This window comes from Giraffa tippelskirchi, chromosome 2 (genome assembly GCF_054371585.1).
Source record: "Giraffa tippelskirchi isolate mGirTip1 chromosome 2, T2T-mGirTip1v1.2.pri, whole genome shotgun sequence".
NCBI lineage: Eukaryota > Metazoa > Chordata > Mammalia > Artiodactyla > Giraffidae > Giraffa > Giraffa tippelskirchi.
Genome location: NC_137276.1, coordinates 87,637,091 through 87,656,553, shown reverse-complemented (window position 1 = coordinate 87,656,553; position 19,463 = coordinate 87,637,091). Strand labels below are relative to the sequence as shown.

Sequence of the window (19,463 nt, the reverse complement as noted above, 5' to 3'; positions counted from 1 at the left end):
CACTTCTTTCATGGTAAGACTAGGTTTCTTTCACAAAAAGACTGGGCTTCTTTCAGTCTACTACATCTGTGCTGGGCTCTGGGAGTTAGACATAGCGAATCAACATTTAATTATCTCTGAACTTCCCTGGTGGTCCAGTGGTTAAGAATCCACCTGCCAATGCCTAAAATGGGTTCAATCCCTGACTTGGGAAGATCCCACAGGCCATGGGGCAATTAAGCCCACGGGGCACAACTACTGAGCCTGCACTCTAGAACCCATGTGCCACAACTATGGAAACCTAGGCACCCTAGAGCTAGTGCTCTCCAACAAGAGAAACCGCAATGAGAAGCCTGTGTGCAGCACCTACAGAGTAGCCCCCACTTGCCACAGAGAGAAAGCCTGCACACAGCAACAAAGATCCAGGGCAGCCAAATATAAATAAATAAATAAAAATGCAGAAAAATTTTCTCTGAGTTCATTATAGCCTTGTGGGTCTTATGTATGTGAAATCCATAACTTTCAAAACCACATATTTGGGGTGTCCACTATTCTGTGAAAATATTAAGAGTTGGGGTATCAATTATGGGGTCAACCGTTCACTCTTCTAGGAGAACCTGGGAATTGTAAGTTCCCTCCTCTTTGTGTATTGTGCTGGGGGTATGGTTTATGGTGATATTGTATCTCAGATCCTCCAGTCTATTTCAATGTGCATTTTTTTCTCATTTGTCCAATGTGTAGAGTCACTCAGCTAGTGTCCAGATTTCCTTCAGAGGGAATTGTTCTGTAGGTAGCTGTAGATTTATTGTCTCCATGGGAGGAGGTGAGTTCAGGAGCCTGTTCTGACACTATCTTCAACTGGTCCATAATAAGTAATTTAAATGTAATAGGTGATATTATATATTTTTTTAATTTATTTTTTATTGAAGTATAGTTGAATTATAATGTGTGCAAAGTTATTCAGTTATATGTATATATATGAATATGAAATTATTATATGTATATATGAATATGAAAAACAATATATTATATTTTTAGTGGTTTTCTACTATGGTTTATCACAGCATATCGAATATAGTTTCCTATGCTATACAGTAGGACCTTGTTATCTATTCTCATAGTGGCTCAGACGGTAAAGCATCTGCCTGCAATGTGGGAGACTCAGGTTAGATCCCTGAGTTGGGAAGGTCCCCTAGAAAAGGAAATGGCAACCCACTCCAGCATTCTTGCCTGGAGAATTCCATGGACAGAGGAGCCTGGTGGGCTACAATCCATGGGGTCTTAAAGAGTTGGACACTACTGAGTGACTAACACCCACATACCAGTTTGCATCTGCTAATCCCAAACTCCCAATCCAAACCCTTTCCACCCCCACCTTGGCAACCAGTCTATTCTTTATGTCCTTGATTCTGTTTCTATTTCATAGATAGATGCAGATAATTGTATATTTTAAACAAATCCATTACTCTGCTGTATAATTCAGGTTCTAAATCTACTACTGGAAAGGAATTGTCCAGAGATATAGAGATGGATTTACAGATATATTCTACAACTAGCAGTTTTCCCTGATCTCCTTATATCTGGAAGGAAGACACTCTGTTTCATGAATCTACCCAGTTATCTTTCCCTTGGCAGCAGACCTGAAGCATCTCACTAGATCCTAAGTTTATTCTTGAACATGGAAAGGACTGGAAACATCTGGTAGAGTCAAAGGTGTCATTTAGCACAGGTAGGAGTGCTCTTCTAGAAAGCCAGGCTACTGGGCCTGCTGGTCAGCACTCTCCAGCATTGCAGTGTCCCTTCATCTTAGCTGGTAATTCATAGTCCATGGAACAGAGCCCATGGAACACAGGTTTTATAGGATTCATCTGAACTCCCAAGAGAAACTGATCAGGAATACCATTTTCTAAAACATCTCCATCCAAATTAAAAAATTTCACTCTATTTAGAAATGTGTTAGTATGGCTTCCCTGCTGGCTCAGTGGTAAAGAATCCGCCTGTCAATTCAGGAGACATGGGTTTGATCCCTGGGCCTTGAAGATCCCCTGGAGAAGGAAATGGCAACCTACTCCAGCATTCTTGCCTAGGAAATCCCATGGACAGAGGAGACTGGACTTAACTGACCCTGTTAAGTCCACAGGGTCACAAAGAGTTGGACATGACTTACTGACTAAACAACAACTGTTAGCATTAATACATGATAATAAATTAACATGAACTATTGCTGGTAGCTCTTTGCAAATGTCAAGGTTGTCAGAAATTGGGAAGAAAATAGCTGAAGTCAGAGAAGTCAGGTAAAGAGACAAATTCCTTGAAATGACGTCTAGAGAGCATAGGGAACAAAGGTAAATTCTGGTTGTTTTCTTTCAAAGTTAGACTCCTTATCATGAAGACAGAGACCCAGAGAAATAGTGTTTTACCACTTGACTCCTAATTTTGAGAAATGAGCTGCTGATAAACGTTATCAATTCATTGTCACAGAGATTTTTGTAAATAAACAGATTTAATGGTCCAATATCACTGAAAGTGTTTTATTTGTGATTGGTGGTTGGTGGTACACCTTTCTCTGCATATCACCAACTCCTTTATCTACGTGTCAACTGTTCCGTCTTTCTAGAAACATAATCAATACAATGAATACTTACCTTCTGTAAGTTCAATTTGCTGATGAACCTGAATCTGATCTACCTATTATAGTAAACAAATAAATTAAGCTGTTAAACATATTTTTATATTTTAAGAATTAATATAAATAATCATCAATATATATCAATACTGTCAGTGTTCGATAATACTTTATATTACTTTTTGTTGCAAAAATAATGGTAATTTTTTTCAAAACATTGATTGAAAGTGTTCACTATTAATGCAGGAAAATTCAAGTGAAATAAAATTGACTTACATTGAAAGTTCTGTAGATATAAGAACACACTGCTCTCTCTAGAAGGGGTTTAGGAACTATTAAGACCACTTTAATCTATTTAAAGAGACTTCTTACTGCAAATCTCAAAATTTTTCTTTTTAAGTGTACATGATACTATCATTTCTAGTAAGTGATAAACTTCCTCTACATATTCCTTGAGTCCCTGATTTTAAAAATATCCATTGAGGGTATTTCTTAGAGAATACATGAACTAATAATATTCTTATAATATATGATGCCCAAGTACATTTTAGGATATAAAATTAGTGTAGACTTTGTAAGAGACACTACTCATTTTTTGAAATATGATTGGATGTCACAACAATATTTAGTTTCATATAGTTTGGGCACACAGAACTTCCTATTCTACTTTACATATGAGATTTCTAACATCAAACAAATGTAAAACATCATTTTGCTGAGATTAGCTATAATACAGTACATTAAAATCCGGAACGTTTTCCCTCTTTATGGTTGCATTTATAAAATAGTCTTCAAAAGAATAAAAGCAAGATAAAATGTAATTCTATTAATGATAATAAAAAGTTAAGTCATATGCAAATGGTTGAATTGAACACTAAGTTTTATTTGATGTTTGTTTCTAATTCCTAGAAAGTTATTCAGTATTGGGGTTAAAGGATGCAGGATCCAGAACCAAAGTTCCAGAAGTAAAATGTCACATCTACTTCCTGTGCATTTTGATGCTGTGCAAATTATGTAACTTTTCTAGGCCTTTGGTAAAATGGTGATAACTATCATTTCAGTTCAGTTCAGTTCAGTCACTCAGTCGTGTCTGACTCTTTGCGACCCCATGAATCGCAGCACGCCAGGTCTCCCTGTCCATCACCAACTCCCGGAGTTTACCCAAACCCATGTCCATTGAGTCGGTGATGCCATCCAACCATCTCATCCTCTGTCGTCCCCTTCTCCTCCTGCCCCCAATCCTTCCCAGCATTAGGGTCTTTTCCAATGAGTTAACTCTTCGCATGAGGTGGCCAAAGTATTGGAGTTTCAGCTTCAACATCAGTCCTTCCAATGAACACCCAGGACTGATCTCCTTTAGGATGGACTGGTTGGATCTCCTTGCAGTCCAAGGGACTCTCAAGAGTCTTCTCCAACACCACAGTTCAAAAGCATCAATTCTTCGGCACTCAGCTTTCTTAACCGTCCAACTCTCGATAACTATAGCTCCTACATATCATAAAGTTTCTAAGGGATTAGATGCATTAATATGTGTATTACACTTAGGAACAAAGCTTGGAAAATAGTGCTTAATAAAGGTTTGCCATTTAGTATTGCTGAATATTATATTCAAGATCATAGAACACACAGTTTCCTAAGACATTTATATTTTGCTTTACTAGTAAACCTCACCTAGAAGAATTAGAGTAATTTGTTAGCAAGAAATGTTGTTTTACCATTTCACACTTTTGTGAATTAGTTATTTGTTAATGTCATTAAGTAAACTGGAAGCACAGTTTTACTTGTTAACAGTCTTTTATGTATTTGAAATTACCTGATTTAAACATTCCAACCCCGGTGGACAGTCTGATGAAAGTGGAATCCGTAGTAGCTCTGCAGGCACACCTAGCTGAAGAGGCACTGGTTGGAATTGGACAGGAATGCCAACTGCTCTAATCACTGAGTAGCCAGGTGGTATAATTATATATTTAGGCTGGGCTCCAGAGGTGCCAGGCTGGGAGGCGGAATGAGAGTCAGGGACAGTATGCTCAGCCTGGGTCTCAGAACAGACAGCTGTGGAGGCAGTAGAGTCATCTTTGGGGACAGGGTAGTGGCTATTTTCTAGAGATGCTGAAATATGAACAAATGAAATTATTTGTAATTGAACAGAAAATTGAAAACTTCAACTTTTTTAGGATTACGTCAGTTATCTACAAACTACAGTTTCCCCTCAGAAATCCTGTTTCTATTAAGCTTAAAGTTTGTGTTTTTATCATTCAGTAATTTTCAATAAAATATCTGGGGTTACATGTCCACTTTTATTTTGAGGGTTTTGGGACTGTGTGTAAGGCCCATAGCCTTACTTTTACTGTTTAAAATTCAGATGAAAATATGCATGAAACTTAAGAAAGTGGGGGAAAAAAAAAAAAACCCATGATCTAGAGTCATGTACATAAGGATTCTAGAATGTTTTCATGGAAATAAGAGGGAGCATTGGGTAAGGGCCCTGGTGACTCAGAGGGTAAAGAATCCACCTGCAATATGGGATTTGACCTGTGTTTGATCCCTGGGTTTGGAAGATCCCCTGGAGAAGGAAATGGCAACCCAATTCAGTATTCTTGCCTGGTGAATTCTCATGGACAGAGGAGCCTGGTGGGCTCTAGTTTACAGGGTCGCAAAGCGTTGGACACAACTGAGCGACTAAGCACAGCACAAAGGGCCCAATAATAATGGCTCGGAACCTGCATTTCTAGCACAAAAACACCTTACAATAAATGATAATTCTGGAATTCTAACAAATGGCACTTCCTATATGTATAGAATAGACAGAGGTTTTGTTCCCTCAAGGCATGTTTGCCAAGGTCCAGATGTGTTTTCATTGTCCCAGCTGCAGAGAAGAGAGCAATACTGGCAGCTAGTGGATAGAGGCCAGGAATACTGTTAAATATTATAAAATGCTCAGAACAGCATCCTGAAGAAATAGCATCATCCATCCCCAAATACTATAGTGCTGCTGTTGAGAGCCCTGGTATAGAAGTAAAGGCATGTCATTCCATCTAGTATTGTTCAGATACTTGTCTGGGTTAACAACTTACCTGGGGGTTTAATCCGTGGTGTATTCTATTCCTAAGATGCTGTACATTAAAACATTTTTAATTATGATATTTGATTTACAAATTTAAACTTTACTATTTCACACCCTCAGCTCTCCAGAAAATAGAATTTGAGAAGCAAGGAAGGTAAAAAGCATGTTAGGGAAATTTGTCTTAAGTGTGTAATAAGCACAGTATAGGAAGACATTTAATAAGGGTATACTCTGTATTCCACATGAATTTGTAATTACAATAAAATTTCATAGGAAATAAAGAGGAAGAAGAGAAATGGCTAACACTAAAGACGTAAAGACATAGGATCAGTTCATCTCGGGAACTGCTAAATCAGGTGTTTGTATTTTATTCCAAATGTGATTGACAGGCCTTAGAGGATTTTAAGCAGAAGAATGAATTTCATGGTCTGATTTATGTGTTACAAGGTTTGGGGGAGTACTGACCACTAGAATTTTTAAATTTTTTATTTTATTTTACATTGGAATAAAGTAGATTTACAATGTTGTGTTAGTTTCAAGTATATAGCAAAGTGATTCAATCACAAAGTATCTATTTTTTCCAGATTCTTTCCTATATACATTATTACAGAGTATTAAGTAGAGGTCCCTGTGCTATACAATAGATTCTTATTAGTTATCTTTTTTATATATAGTAGTATATATATGTTAATCCCAATCTCCTAATTTATCCCTTTTCCTTTTGGTAACCATAAATATGTTTTCTAAGTCTGTGAGTCTATTTCTGTTTTGTAAATAAGTCCATTTGTATCTTTTTTTTTTTTAGATTCCACAGATAAGTGAAATCATGATATTTGTCTTTGTCTGATTTACTTCACTTCATTTGATAATCTCTAGGTTCATCCATTTTGCTGCAAATGGCATTGTTTTGTTCTCTTTATGGCTGAGTAATATCCTTTTGTACATATCCATTCCTCTGTTGATGGACATTTAGATTGCTTCCATGTCTTGGGTTTTGTAAATAGTGCTGCAGTGAACATTGGGGTGCATTTTATCTTTTTGAATTAGGGCTTTCCCTGGATATATGTCCAGGAGTGAGACTTCTGGATCACATAGTAGTTCTATTTTTGGTTTTCTAAGGAACCTCTATACTATTCTCCATGGTTGCTGTACCAGTTTACATCCCCACTAACAGTGTAGGAGGGTTCCCTTTTCTCCACATCCTCTCCAGCATTTATTGTTTGTAGACTTTCTGATGATGGTCATTATGACTAGTGTGAGGTGATACCTCATTATAGTCTTGATTTGCATTTTTCTAATAATTAGTAATGCTAAGCATCTTTTCATGTGCTTTTTGGTCATCTGTATTTTTTTTTTTTTTAATAAATGCCTATTTAGATCTTCTGCCCATTTTTGACAGGGTTGCTGGTTTTTTTGATATTGAGCTGCATAAGCTGTTTGTATTATATATTTTGAAGATAAATATAATTCCTTGTCAGTTGCATTGTTTGCAAATTTTTTCTCCCATTCTATGAGTTGTCTTTTTGTTTTGTTTATGATTTCCTTTGCTGTGCAAAAGCTTATAAGTTTGATTAGGTCCCGTTTGTTTTTGTTTTATTTGCATTTCTCTAGGAGGTGGATTGAAAAAGATATTGCTGAGATTTATGTCAAAGTGTTCTGTCTATGTTTTCTTTTGTTTTATAGTATTTAGTCTTACATTTAGGTTTTTAATCCATTTTTATTTCTGTGTATGGTGGTACAGAATGTTTTAATTTTGTTTTTTTTTACATGTGGCTGTCCAGTTTTCTCAGCACCACTTATTGAGGAGACTTTTTCCCCATTGTATATTCATTCTTGCCTTCTTTGTCATAGATTAATTGACCATAGGTACATGGGTTTTAAGCTTCAATAATGTAAGAAAATTGAAATCATCAAGCATCTTTTCTGACCACAATGCTATAAGGCTGGAAGTCAACTACAAGGAAAAAAACTCAAAAACCATAAACATGTGGAGATTAAAAACCAATGAATCAGTGAAGAAATCTAAAAAATACCGAGACAAATTAAAATAAAAACACAATGTTCCAAAACCTAAGTGATGCAGCAAAAGCAGTTCTAAGAGGGAAGTTTATAGCAACACAATCCTACCTCAAGAAACAAGCAAAGTCTCAAATAAACAACCTATCTTTATACCAAAAAGCAACTAGAGAAAGAAAAACACTAAAACTCAAAGTTAGTAGAATGAAAGAAATCATAAAAATCAGAGCAGAAATAAATGAAATAGAAGAAGAAAACAATAGAAAAGATCAATGAAACTAAAAGCTGGTTCTTTGAAAAGATAAAACAATAAGCCTTTAGCCAGAATCATCAAGAAAAAAGAGGTTTCAAATCAATAAAGTTAGAAATGAAAAAGCAGACATTACAATGGACACCACAAAAATAGAAAGTATCTCAAGTGACTACTACAAGCAACGATCTGCCAATAAAATGGACAACCTGGGAGAAATAGAAAAATTCTTAGAAAGGTACAATATTCTAAGACTAAACCAGGAAGAAACAGAAAATGTGAAAAGACCAATCACAACTGTGGGAATTGTAACTGTGATTAAAAATTCTCAACAAACAAAAGTCCAGGACCAGATGGCTTCACAGGTGAGTGAAAGTGAAAGTTGCTCACTCATGTCCGACTCTTTGTGACCCCATGGACTATACAGTTCATAGAATTCTCTAGGCCAGAATACTGGAGTGGGTAGCCTTTCCCTTCTCCAGGGTATCTTCCCAACCCAGGGATTGAACCCAGGTCTCCCGCCTTGCGGGCAGATTCTTTACCACCTGAGCTACAAGGGAAGTCCAAGAATACTGGAGTGGGCAGCCTATCCCTTCTCCAGCAGATCTTCCCAACCTAGGACTCAAACCGGGATCTTCTGCATTGCAGGTGAATTCTTTACCAACTGAACTATCAGGTAAATTCTATCAGGTAAATTCACAGGTAAATTCTATTAAATATTTAGAGAAGATTAATGTCTATCCAGGCTTCCCAGGTGGTGCTAATGGTAAAGAATCCACCTGCCAAAGAGAAGTAAGAGATGCAGGTTCGATGCCTGGGTTGGGAAGATCCCTGGTGGAGGAAATGGCAACCCACTCCATTATTCTTGCCTATAGAATCCCATGGATAGAGAAGCCTGGTAGGCAACAGTCCATGGGGTCACAGAGTTGGACGCAACTGAAGCGACTTAGCACGCACACACATCTATGCTTCTGAAACTATTTCAAAAAACTGCAGAGGAAGGAACACTCCCAAACTAAGCACTGGGATTTAAAATGAGAAGTGCAAATGCAATCTCTGTCCTAACTGCCTGATGGGAAACAGAACTTTATACTTACCCTTAGCGTAAAGAGATAGAACACCAGTGTGATAAAATGACTAACTAGAATCAGAAACAAATGCTTTAAAGGGAGGGACCTGGGTTTTATGACTAAGGACAGTGTTTGAAAGGAGAGAGAGAGGAAGGAAGGGAATTGGGACAGCCTCCCTGAGGACCATCAAGAGATCTAAGGCATATAAAGTTGTTGAGTAGGCCAGTGGCAGAGAATGAACATTTCAGAAAGAAGCCCTGGGAAAATAACAAAAACAGAGCCTTTAAAATCTGAAATGAGGCCAATCTACCTGAACAGAAGACAGGGAAGGCTCCTAGGACCTGGTGACCAAATTAAGCATTTTTGGCTTCCATTCTAAAAGTAATGGAAAGCCAGTGAGACTGAATATTCTCTGTAACATGTATTTTCCCTACTTTATGGATAAGAAAACTGAGGCTGGAGGTGTAATAACTTGTTTAAGATCACCATACAACTATTAGATATAGAAGCCAGAACCCGATGACTGATCCAATCTTTCTTGCCATTTTTTCACCTGAATAATGGGGATAATTAATAGCATTTACCCTATATGATTGAGAATTAAGTGAGTAAATATACATTAGGCACTTAGAACAATGCCTAAAACACAGTAAATTCTCAATTTTAAGCTATAATATTGTTAGCATAACTTTCCTCCTAAGACATGAGCTATATGTGGCCTTGGACTTAAGAAAGAAAACAGCCATTTTTCTCATGAACTTTCAAGTTGAGTATAACTAATTTTAATTATGTATCACCTGCTTTATTTCTATAGTGTAGATTAAATGATTCTCCAAGTGCCTTGGATAGATGTTATAGACTTGCTAATCATTCTTCAAACAGCAACAGTATAAGGATTTAGAGCAGTAGTTCTCAGTCCTTGCTGCACATTATAATCACCCAAAGAATTAAAAATTATCAATCACTGGGTCCCACAACTAGAGTTTCTGATTTAATTTTTCTGGCATAATCCCTGATAGTGGTATTTTAAAGAGCTTCTTCTTAATACTTAAGTGAAGGCAGAGTTGAGATTTACCACCTTCAAGCTTTAAAGTTTTTCTACTGCACATTCTTTTAATTGCAAACATCTGGATGAGGTCCAGGCCACACTGGGAGTTTTCTGTCTGGACAAACCATTTAGCTCCCAAGAAGATTTGTTTGCTCAGAGTAGTAAACAAAATGCATGTACCTTTCTGCCCATGATTTTTTTTAAACTGAAATGTCATTGTTTTACAATATTATATTTGTTTCAGGTGTACAGCATAGTGATTCAGTACTTTTATAGATAATATTCTGTTAAAAGTTATTACAAAATATTGGCTACCAAGATGGATGTGATTTTTATCTTTCATTCTGCTACTGTGGTGTATCACACTAATTGACTTAACAAATGTTGAACCATCTTGCATCCATGGAATAAATCTCAACAGACACAGAAAAAGCATTTGACAAAATTTACCATCCATTTATGATAAAAACCTCATCAAAGCTAAGATAAAGGGAACACAGCTCAACATAATAAAGGCCAATTATGACAAACCAACAGCTAACATCATGCTGCTGCTGCTAAGTCGCTTCAGTCGTGTCCGACTCTGTGCGACCCCATAGATGGCAGCCCACCAGGCTCCCCTGTCCTTGGGATTCTCCAGGCAAGAACAATGGAGTGGGTTGCCATTTCCTTCTCCAATGCACGAAAGTGAAAAGTGAAAGTGAAGTCGGTCAGTCATGTCCGACTCTTAGCGACCCCATGGACTGCAGCCCACCAGGCTCCTCTGTCCATGGGATTCTCCAGGTAAGAGTACTGGAGTTGGGTGCCATTGCCTTCTCCGCTAACATCATATTGAATGGTAAAAAGCCGAATGTCTTAATCCTAAATAAATGAAGCGAGAATGCCCACAATTACCACCTCAATTTACCATTGTATCAGAAGCCCTTGTCACAACAGACAAGAAAAAGAAACAAATAACATCTAAATTGGAAGAGAAGGAGTAAAAATTATCACTATTTGCAGATAACTATATATATATGAGGCTTCCCAGGTGGCTCAGTGGTAATGAATCCGCCTGAACGCAGGAGATGCGGTTTGATCCCTGGGTCAGGAAGATCCCCTGAAGGAGGAAATGGTAGCCCATTTCAGTATTCTTATCTGGTAAATCCCATGGACAGAGGAGCCTGGCAGGCTACAGTCCATGGGGCCACAAGAGTCAGACATGACTGAGCGACTAAACAACAACAGCAGCAACATGTGTGTGTGTGTGTAGAAAACGCTTAAGTCTCCACCAAAAAACTGTTAGAATAAATGATTCAGTAAAGTTGCAGGATACAACAGATTACTAAACAGAAATCTCTTGCTTTTCGATACAGTAATAATGAACTATCAGAGAAGGAAAGTAAAGAAAATCTCCCATTTCAAATCACATAAAATAACTTCTGTATAGCAGAAACTAATACAACATTGTAAAGCAACTATATTTCAATAAAATTAACAACAAATAAAAATCACACAAAATTAAATACCTTGGAACAAACTTATCCAAGGAGGTGAAAGACTACTCTGAAAACTAAAAACACTGAAGAAGAAAACTGAAGATGACTCAAAGAAGTAGAAAGGTATTCTATGCTCTTCAACTGGAATGTTTAGTATTAATAAAATGGTTATACTACCCAAAGCAATCTATAATTTTATGCAATCCCTATCAAAATACCCACGACAGAACTAAAACAAATTTTTTTTTCACTGAACTAGAACAAATAATCCTAAAATTTATACGGAATCATAGAAGACCTAAAATTGCCAAAGCAATCTTGAGAAAAAAGTACAAAACTGGAGATAGTAACCTCTCTGACTTCAGACTAACTACAAAGCTATAGTAATCAAGTAACATGGTATTGGCAAAAAATTCCTTTTGATTCTAGGCCCCTAGGTTTCTGCCTACTTGAAAATCTGGTATACCATGGACTTTGCCAACTGGTAATTTTGAAACCTGCATTTGTCTAAATGAAAATTTCTGACATCTTATATGCAGTGGTTCAAAAGAAAAACATATTCCTTAGTTTGTAGTGAGGTAAGGCATGATTCAGCATGCATACAAAAGTAAAGCTTTCATATATATTACAAAATAAAAATGAAAATTATCCCAGGTAGCTAAGTTTCTACTGGTTGCAGCTTCCAGATTTAAGCAGTCACCTCTTCTGTGATTCTCAGTGAATACAATTAACCCCCAATAATAAATGACTCAAAAACCTCTAGGGCTAAGTCTCCTAAATATGATTGCTGCTGCTGCTATTGCTAAGTTGCTTCAGTCGTGTCCGACTCTGTTCATCCCATAGACGGCAGCCCACCAGGCTCCGCCGTCCCTGGGATTCTCCAGGCAAGAATACTGGAGTGGGTTGCCATTTCCTGCTCCAATGCATGAAAGTGAAAAGTGAAAGTGAAGTCGCTCAGTTGTGTCCGACTCTTCACGATCCCATGGACTGCAGCCTAACAGGTTCCTCCGTCCATGGGAGTTTCCAGGCAAAAGTACTGGAGTGGGTTGCCAGGACCACAATTTTCAGAATAAAAGGAGAATCAATAAACTCTTTTATTAAATATGTGTATTTTGGGGTTTAATTTATGTACAGATTTATATTTCATCAGATAAATCTAAACTCATTATTGTTTTTATTACCTTTACATCTTTACTATCCTCTATAAATAAAATTACTTTTATGATATTTATTCATGTGTGTGTGCTCAGTGGCTAAGTCATGTCCATCTCTTTGTGACCCCATGGACTGTAGCCTGCCAGACTCCTCTGTCTGTAGAATTTGCCAGGCAAGAATACTGGAGTGGGTTGCCATTTCCTTTTCCAAGGCATCTTCCTGATCCAGGGATTAAACCCATGACTTCTGTGTCTCCTGCATTGGCAGGTGGATTCTTTACCACTGTGCAATCTGAGAAGCTCCATGATATTAATATTTATGATAATACACCAAACAAAAGTCAAGAACTTGGCTACCAATTTCATTATTGTGCTTTCAATAAAATGCACTTCTATGATAAATACATATACAGGGACAGAAGACAGATATAAGCACATCAGTATTTTGTGTGGATTTGTTTTCAACACCTTTGAGTAAATAGTAAGGAGTATGATATCTGGATTGTATGGTAAGAATATATTTAGTTTTGTAAGAAACTGACAAACTACCTCCCAAAGTGGCTGTACCATTTTGCATTCCAATCAGAAATGTATAAAACTTCTTATTGCTTCATATCATCACCAGCATTTGGTGTTATCAATGTGCCAGATTTTGGCCATATTAATAAGTGACATACTTACTTGTCATCTGTATATTTTCTTTTGTGAGGTGCTTAGATCTCTTTAGTCCCTTCTAGGCTTAGAGCTCAGATCCTGGTCACCCCCAGCAGAAACCCCTATTGAATCACCCTTGGGGAAGGAGCACAGTAGGAAAGTCACTTGAGACTGAAAACTTTAAAGTTTTTTGGCCCACTTTTCATAGGATTTTATTATTGTTAAGTTTGAGTATTTTGAGTATACTTTGAGTATATTTTGCATATAGTTCTTTATCAGATGTGTCTGCAGGTATTTTCTCCCAGGATGTTTCTGTTTTCTAACACACTTGAGATTGTCTTTTTGCATAGTAGAAGTTTTTTATTTTAATGAAGTTCAGCTTATCAACTGTTTCTTTCATTGGTTGTGATTTTGGTGTTGTATTAAAAAAAAAAAAGCATCACTATACTCATACTCAAGATTATCTAAATTTTCTCCTATATCAGTTTTTAGGGATTTTATAGTTTCACTCTTTACATTTAGGTCTATAGTACATTTGAGTTAATTTTTGTGAAGAGTGTAAGGTCAGTGTCTAGATTCAGTTTTTGCATGTGGATGTCCAGTTGCTCCAGCACTATTTGTTGAAAAAGCTTTGTTCCATTGCAAGCCTTATTTCTTTGTCAAAGATCAGTTGACTATATTTATGGGTATCTAACTCCAGACTCTTTATTCTGTTCCAATGACAAATATATTTGTCTACTCTTTTGCACTTGCCACACTGTCTTGATACTGTAGCTATAGTAAATCTTGATTTTGGGTACCATCATTCCTCTTTGCTCTTCACAGGATTTTGTTCCTAACATTTCCCTCTAATATATATTGTTTTCCTCTTTCGAACCTTAAAATTTTAAAAACAGAAGGTCTTTATTTATATCTTTGATTAATATCTATTTTATTGAAAATTTTCTTAGAGAAAAACAGCCTGAACATAATGATTGTTATTTATTTAAACCTATATATCTGTGTATGTTAAGAAACATATATAGGGGATATATCTGAGGATTTTAAACAATGAACTGACATATTAAAGTCACTATCTGTTAATTAGTATGATTTGAATAAATTTTATGTATATAAAATGTACACAGAATAGGGAAAACTTATCTGGTAGAACACTGACAATTATATAATTTATTCCCAATAAGATTAGAATTTCTTAGGCTACTCTAAGATTTTTTAAAGGGAGAAAAGGGGGACTTTTGTCTGCATCTTGTCTGTGGTCCAACTACTGAACTAGCCATTAGATTCTGGAGCATAAACAACACAAAGCAAATTGTGCCCTTTCTGAAACTGAATAAAACATAGTCACAAAAACCTGTTAACAACAGGATGAACACAATAGGGAGGAAGATAAACAAAGCAAAGTACTTACTTTGGTTGTCCATGATCTAAAGAGTTCTGAAAAAGAAGACCTCATGTTAATACTGTCTGCAGATTTATAAGTCAAATATGACAGTTGAAGCAAGTTTCTCTAAAGCAATACACTCACACATGACATATTCCCCTTTATTCATATAGTCTAGCCAATCTGGCCATTGAAATCCTTTTGGCTTGACCGCTTCCACATTACTATGTTTCTGAGTAGGACTTTAGAAGTTGTATGGCAGCCCAGGATAGTGACAGTTTTTCTGAGACTTAGGAGGAGGGGGTCCAATGAGGCAGAAAGTCATGAAGAAAAGCTGTGAGCCTAGGACTCTACATGGTAACCAAGTTACAAATCAGAGACTTCACAAGGTACAGAACCTAAGGGGAGCATGTGACCCAGCATCCATCCTCAGGGCTGGGCTCTAGGCATGGTCCAGCATGAGAAGGAGAAAGGTGAGCTACGAGGTCACACTAATACAAATATCTCTGAAAATTCCAGGTCCTTTGGATATGTTCTGCCCAGCTTGAATGACAAATCTGAAAAGACCTGACCCCCTGTCTTGTTTATCAGTACATGCCCTTAGCCAAAAAAACATAAACTGAGGGACTATAGTTGCTGAAATACCATGATAGTCCAGCTGAAACTTTGTGGTGGTTATTTGTACAGAAAACGAACAACAAACAAACCAAAAAAAAAAAAAATTTTTTTTGTCAGTACTTCTGATTTTATTGCCTTGATCCTATTTTAGTCTTTCTCACTACTATCCAGTCATTACTTTTCCCTGTTTTTCCACTTTAAATCCTAACCCCCATATGTTGTTTTAAATAATACATGTGATAAAAGCTGTTAGCTGGTTGATTTATAGTGAGCCACATATTAATATGAATCAGTCTTTCCCCCTCCCAGGCCCTCTCTGGTCTCTGCTGCCTCTTTAACAACTCCTTCTACTGTGTTATTCTAAATGTTAAATAAAAGGCAATTGATCCTCTGTATCCTTAACTAAAATCTGGTGTTTCCAAGAAGAAACCACATTTCTCTTTTTCTAGATTAATTATTTACCATTGCCTGCTTTAATTATTAAATAATATAGTAAAACTCTTAAAAATATTCCAATTATAGTCCTTCTCAATTATATATAATCAAGAAGTTTAGAAATAGGCAGTATAAACACACTGGACTAAACAGCTAAGTTTGTACTTAACGGCTGTTTCTCATAGGACCACTCTATAATACACTTAGATTTTAAAAAATGTTCTTTGGCCTTTAACCAACTTAGCAATTTTAAGGGACAATTGTTTCAGTTATTCTCATCTTGCCCACAATATAAAAAAGGCACTCATAGTAAGGACAAATCCTGCCTAGTACCCAGAGGTATTATATTGTTTACAAAAAAATTTTTAAACAAATCACTGAATTGGAAAAAAAAAAATCCACAATTTCTGGAGTGCAAATCTATACATTTGAGATTGGAAAAATTTTTAATTTAAAATATACTTCTTAGTAGTTATTTGAGCCCAGGAAATTTAGTGCCAGACAAAAATAAAGGATATGCTAAAAAGAAGGAATTTATATACTACTGCTGTGCATCATGGGGCTTCCCAGGTGTTGCTAGTGGTAAAGAACCCATCTGCCAGTGCAGGAGACTTAAGAGATGAGGTTTTAATCCCTGGGTTGGGAAGATCCCCTGAAGGAGGAAATGGCAACCCACTCCAGTATTCTTGCCTGGAGAACCCCATGGGAGGGAAGCCTGGTGGGCTGTGGTTCGTTGGGTCACAAAGAGTCGGACGTGACTGAAGCAACTTAGCACACACGCATGCTATGCATCATATTAGGAACAGGTGGAGGTTCTTAAACAACGGCAAATGAGTACCAACTATGAATATAAGAGTATTTACCTTTCATGAGAACAGAGATGATTCTTTTCTTTCTTGGAAATTGAAGGAAGGGAAACTAAACAGACTCAAATAGAGCTCATTTGCTCAAATTTGTTTTTTCCTTTCTACTTGGTCTCCTTATTTTCAGTCTTAAACTATGGATTTGTGAGAATAAGTACCTGTTTGCAAAACTACTGTGGAATAAAATCTGGGTCCTCACATTCTGTAGATTTTAGAATTTTCACAATTTCATAATATCCCAATCATGAAAAATGTTATGTCACAAGTTCGGGTGCAAAAGTGAAGTGACAGCTGAATCCATATGTGTACCAGGTAGAATAATGCACTTGTGGACTAAACACATCTCTCATGTTGATCCCTGTCCAGTCTCCTTTGCTGTTTTAAGGTTCTTTTGGTTTTCTCAAATCCAATGGGTCTATTACAAGACATAATATCACTCAGTTTTGGAAATGACTGGGCTGTGTGTCCTGGATGAATTAATTATGTTAATTAATTTAATATGGTAACTTCTAAATAATGCCTTCCACTACTCCTAGTAAGAAACAAATCATTGAAAAACTTCCAAGAAGATCATATTGATCCTGTACTAAAATAAAAAAGTCTAAAAATCATATTTTATATTGTGCCAGTGGAATCATAATTACTTCAGGACAAATACAGAACTTCAAATTATAATTGGATTATTACACACTGCTTAACATTGTTAACTTCTGAGGAAATTAAGGCATATATTCATATATAGCTTATGAGACACCATTACTGCTCTAAGATATTTGATAATCATAAACCCCAACCACCAGACAGAAGGAGAAATAGTGTAGAAAACATCCACACTTCATATCACAGTAAAACCTTTTGGACCCATCTTTTAGGGTCCTGAAATTTCTATCTCATTGCATCAAAAGATATTGAAGTATAATCTTCAAACCACAGGCAAAACATCCCTAATTTTAAAATTTTGAAAGTTTCTCTAACTACTATGCCTATAAAAATAGACATAAACTAGATTTGGATTACTTATCTAAATTTACTTAATTGCCTAAAACCAAGCCAGTTAAAATTTTTCTGAGTCCCAAGATGGGAATATGTTATTAATCATTTTAACAAAACATTACTGCTCTAAGTACAATCCAAGAATTCTATATCCTTAATTTCCTACTAATTAGTGAAAATGAGGTACAGGACTAGGGGGATTAGGAGGAGGGGAGGAATTAGACAGAGCTAGTGGAGAACCAAACACTTGCTGAGGTAAGTCACAAATCTAGCATTTTCCATGTTGCTCAGCTTATGTTTGTAGGTAAAATTTATGCAGCTACCTTAAATTTATGTAGGTAAAATAAATTATTAAATAAATTTTTACCAGGACAAAAGCATTTCATTGCTTGAACTGTGGCTCTGGTGAAGGACAAACAGGGAAAACACAGATGGCTTCACACAAAGATGCTGGTGAAGATATGAGTACACCAGTACACATACCAAGACAGTGGACGGAAGTGGGTGGCTGAGGCCGTCATCAATGCAAGGAAACTGATGGGAGGGAGTTTATCAATAAAATACCACTTCCATATTTTGGATTCAAGAGAACAGAACAAATATGCTTAGAACCACATTAGCATACAAAGTCAACCTTGAGAAAACTATAGATATTATATTAACTGGGAGCAACTGAGTGTTCCTCACTACTAGTGTTCAAGTATTCTACAAAACTAGCAAACCAGAGACCAAGGACACATACACTAATCTTCCTGTCAGTTAGTCTACTTTGGTTGCTTTATTTACGCCTAGAAAACCTTTTCTGACAGCTCAGAGCTCCCTTACACATTTGTGTTTTTTCCTAAATTCAGAGAGATTAATAGTTACTCAGTGTTATACAGCTCACTAACTACTTGATATGAATAGTTCATGATTCATGTCCTTTGCACTCATGTCCTTGATTCACTGAAAAATATTCTCCTAAACTGATAAATTCATTGAAATTTGTTAAATGATGATTCTCTTTTCAACTTTTTAGTTTGTATTGGGGTATAGCCGATTAACAATTTTAGGTGAACAGTAAAGGAACTCAGCCATACATATAATGTATACATAACCCCCTTGTGGCTCAACTAGTAAAGAATCCGCCTGCAGTGCCGGAGACCTGGGTTCGATCCCTGGGCTGGGAAGATCCCCTGGAGAAGGGAAAGGCTACCCACTCCAGTATTCTGGCCTGGAGAATTCCATGGACTGTATAGTCCATGGGGTCGCAAAGAGTCAGACACGACTGAGTGACTTTCACTCACTCACTCATTAACAAAGTTAAATATAATATAACAAGTACTCTTAGTGCTATTAATAAAAACAGTGGTGCTATAAGAAAGAATTATAGAAGCATAAGTTTGGATGGTGGTGATAGTGGCCCTGGGTTTGTTAAGACACTCAGATCTGAGAGCCAAAAGCAGTTTAAAGTCAACCAGGCTACGGAGGTGTGTGTTTGGGTGGAGAGATTCATTGAGGCAGGGGGAACTCTATGGGTAGTAGTCCTGTGGCTGGAGGGAGGGATCTTGGCTCATTCAAAGTTATGACGATCTGTAGGTCACAGAGCAAAGGAAGAGAGATTATTAAACAAAAGGATGGAGAAGTGGACAGGGAAGTTCTTACAGGTTTTGTCTGAGCTCTCAAAGGCCAAAGCATTGCCTGTCTTGTCAGATTGTTGTTGCTGTTAGTCACTGAGTTGTGCCCTGCTCTTTGGGGACTCCATGGACTATAGCCATCCAGGCTGTTCTGTCCATGGGATTTCCCAGCTAAGAATACTGGAGTGGGTTTCCATTTTCTTCTCTAGAGATCG

General features: G+C 36.9%; 1 protein-coding gene across 7 annotated transcripts in view; it reads right to left on the bottom strand.

Annotated features, from left to right (window-relative positions):
* The window catches only part of LOC145539805 (phospholipid scramblase 2-like), a 58,123-nt gene that overhangs the window by 20,220 nt on the left and 18,440 nt on the right, over positions 1–19,463 (bottom strand). For 3 of the 7 annotated variants that reach the window (XM_081573968.1, XM_081573966.1, XM_081573970.1), the window contains exons 2-4: positions 14,751–14,776; positions 4,419–4,714; positions 2,625–2,667 (exon numbers count right to left, since the gene is read on the bottom strand). In XM_081573968.1, coding sequence (XP_081430094.1) covers positions 2,625–2,667; positions 4,419–4,714; positions 14,751–14,763 — 352 coding nt within the window. In that variant the 5' untranslated portion in view covers positions 14,764–14,776. Of the gene's footprint in view, positions 1–2,624; positions 2,668–4,418; positions 4,715–14,750; positions 14,777–17,999; positions 18,167–19,463 lie in introns of those variants that run through there. The other 4 variants (XM_081573967.1, XM_081573972.1, XM_081573969.1 and 1 more) reach the window with 2 other exon arrangements.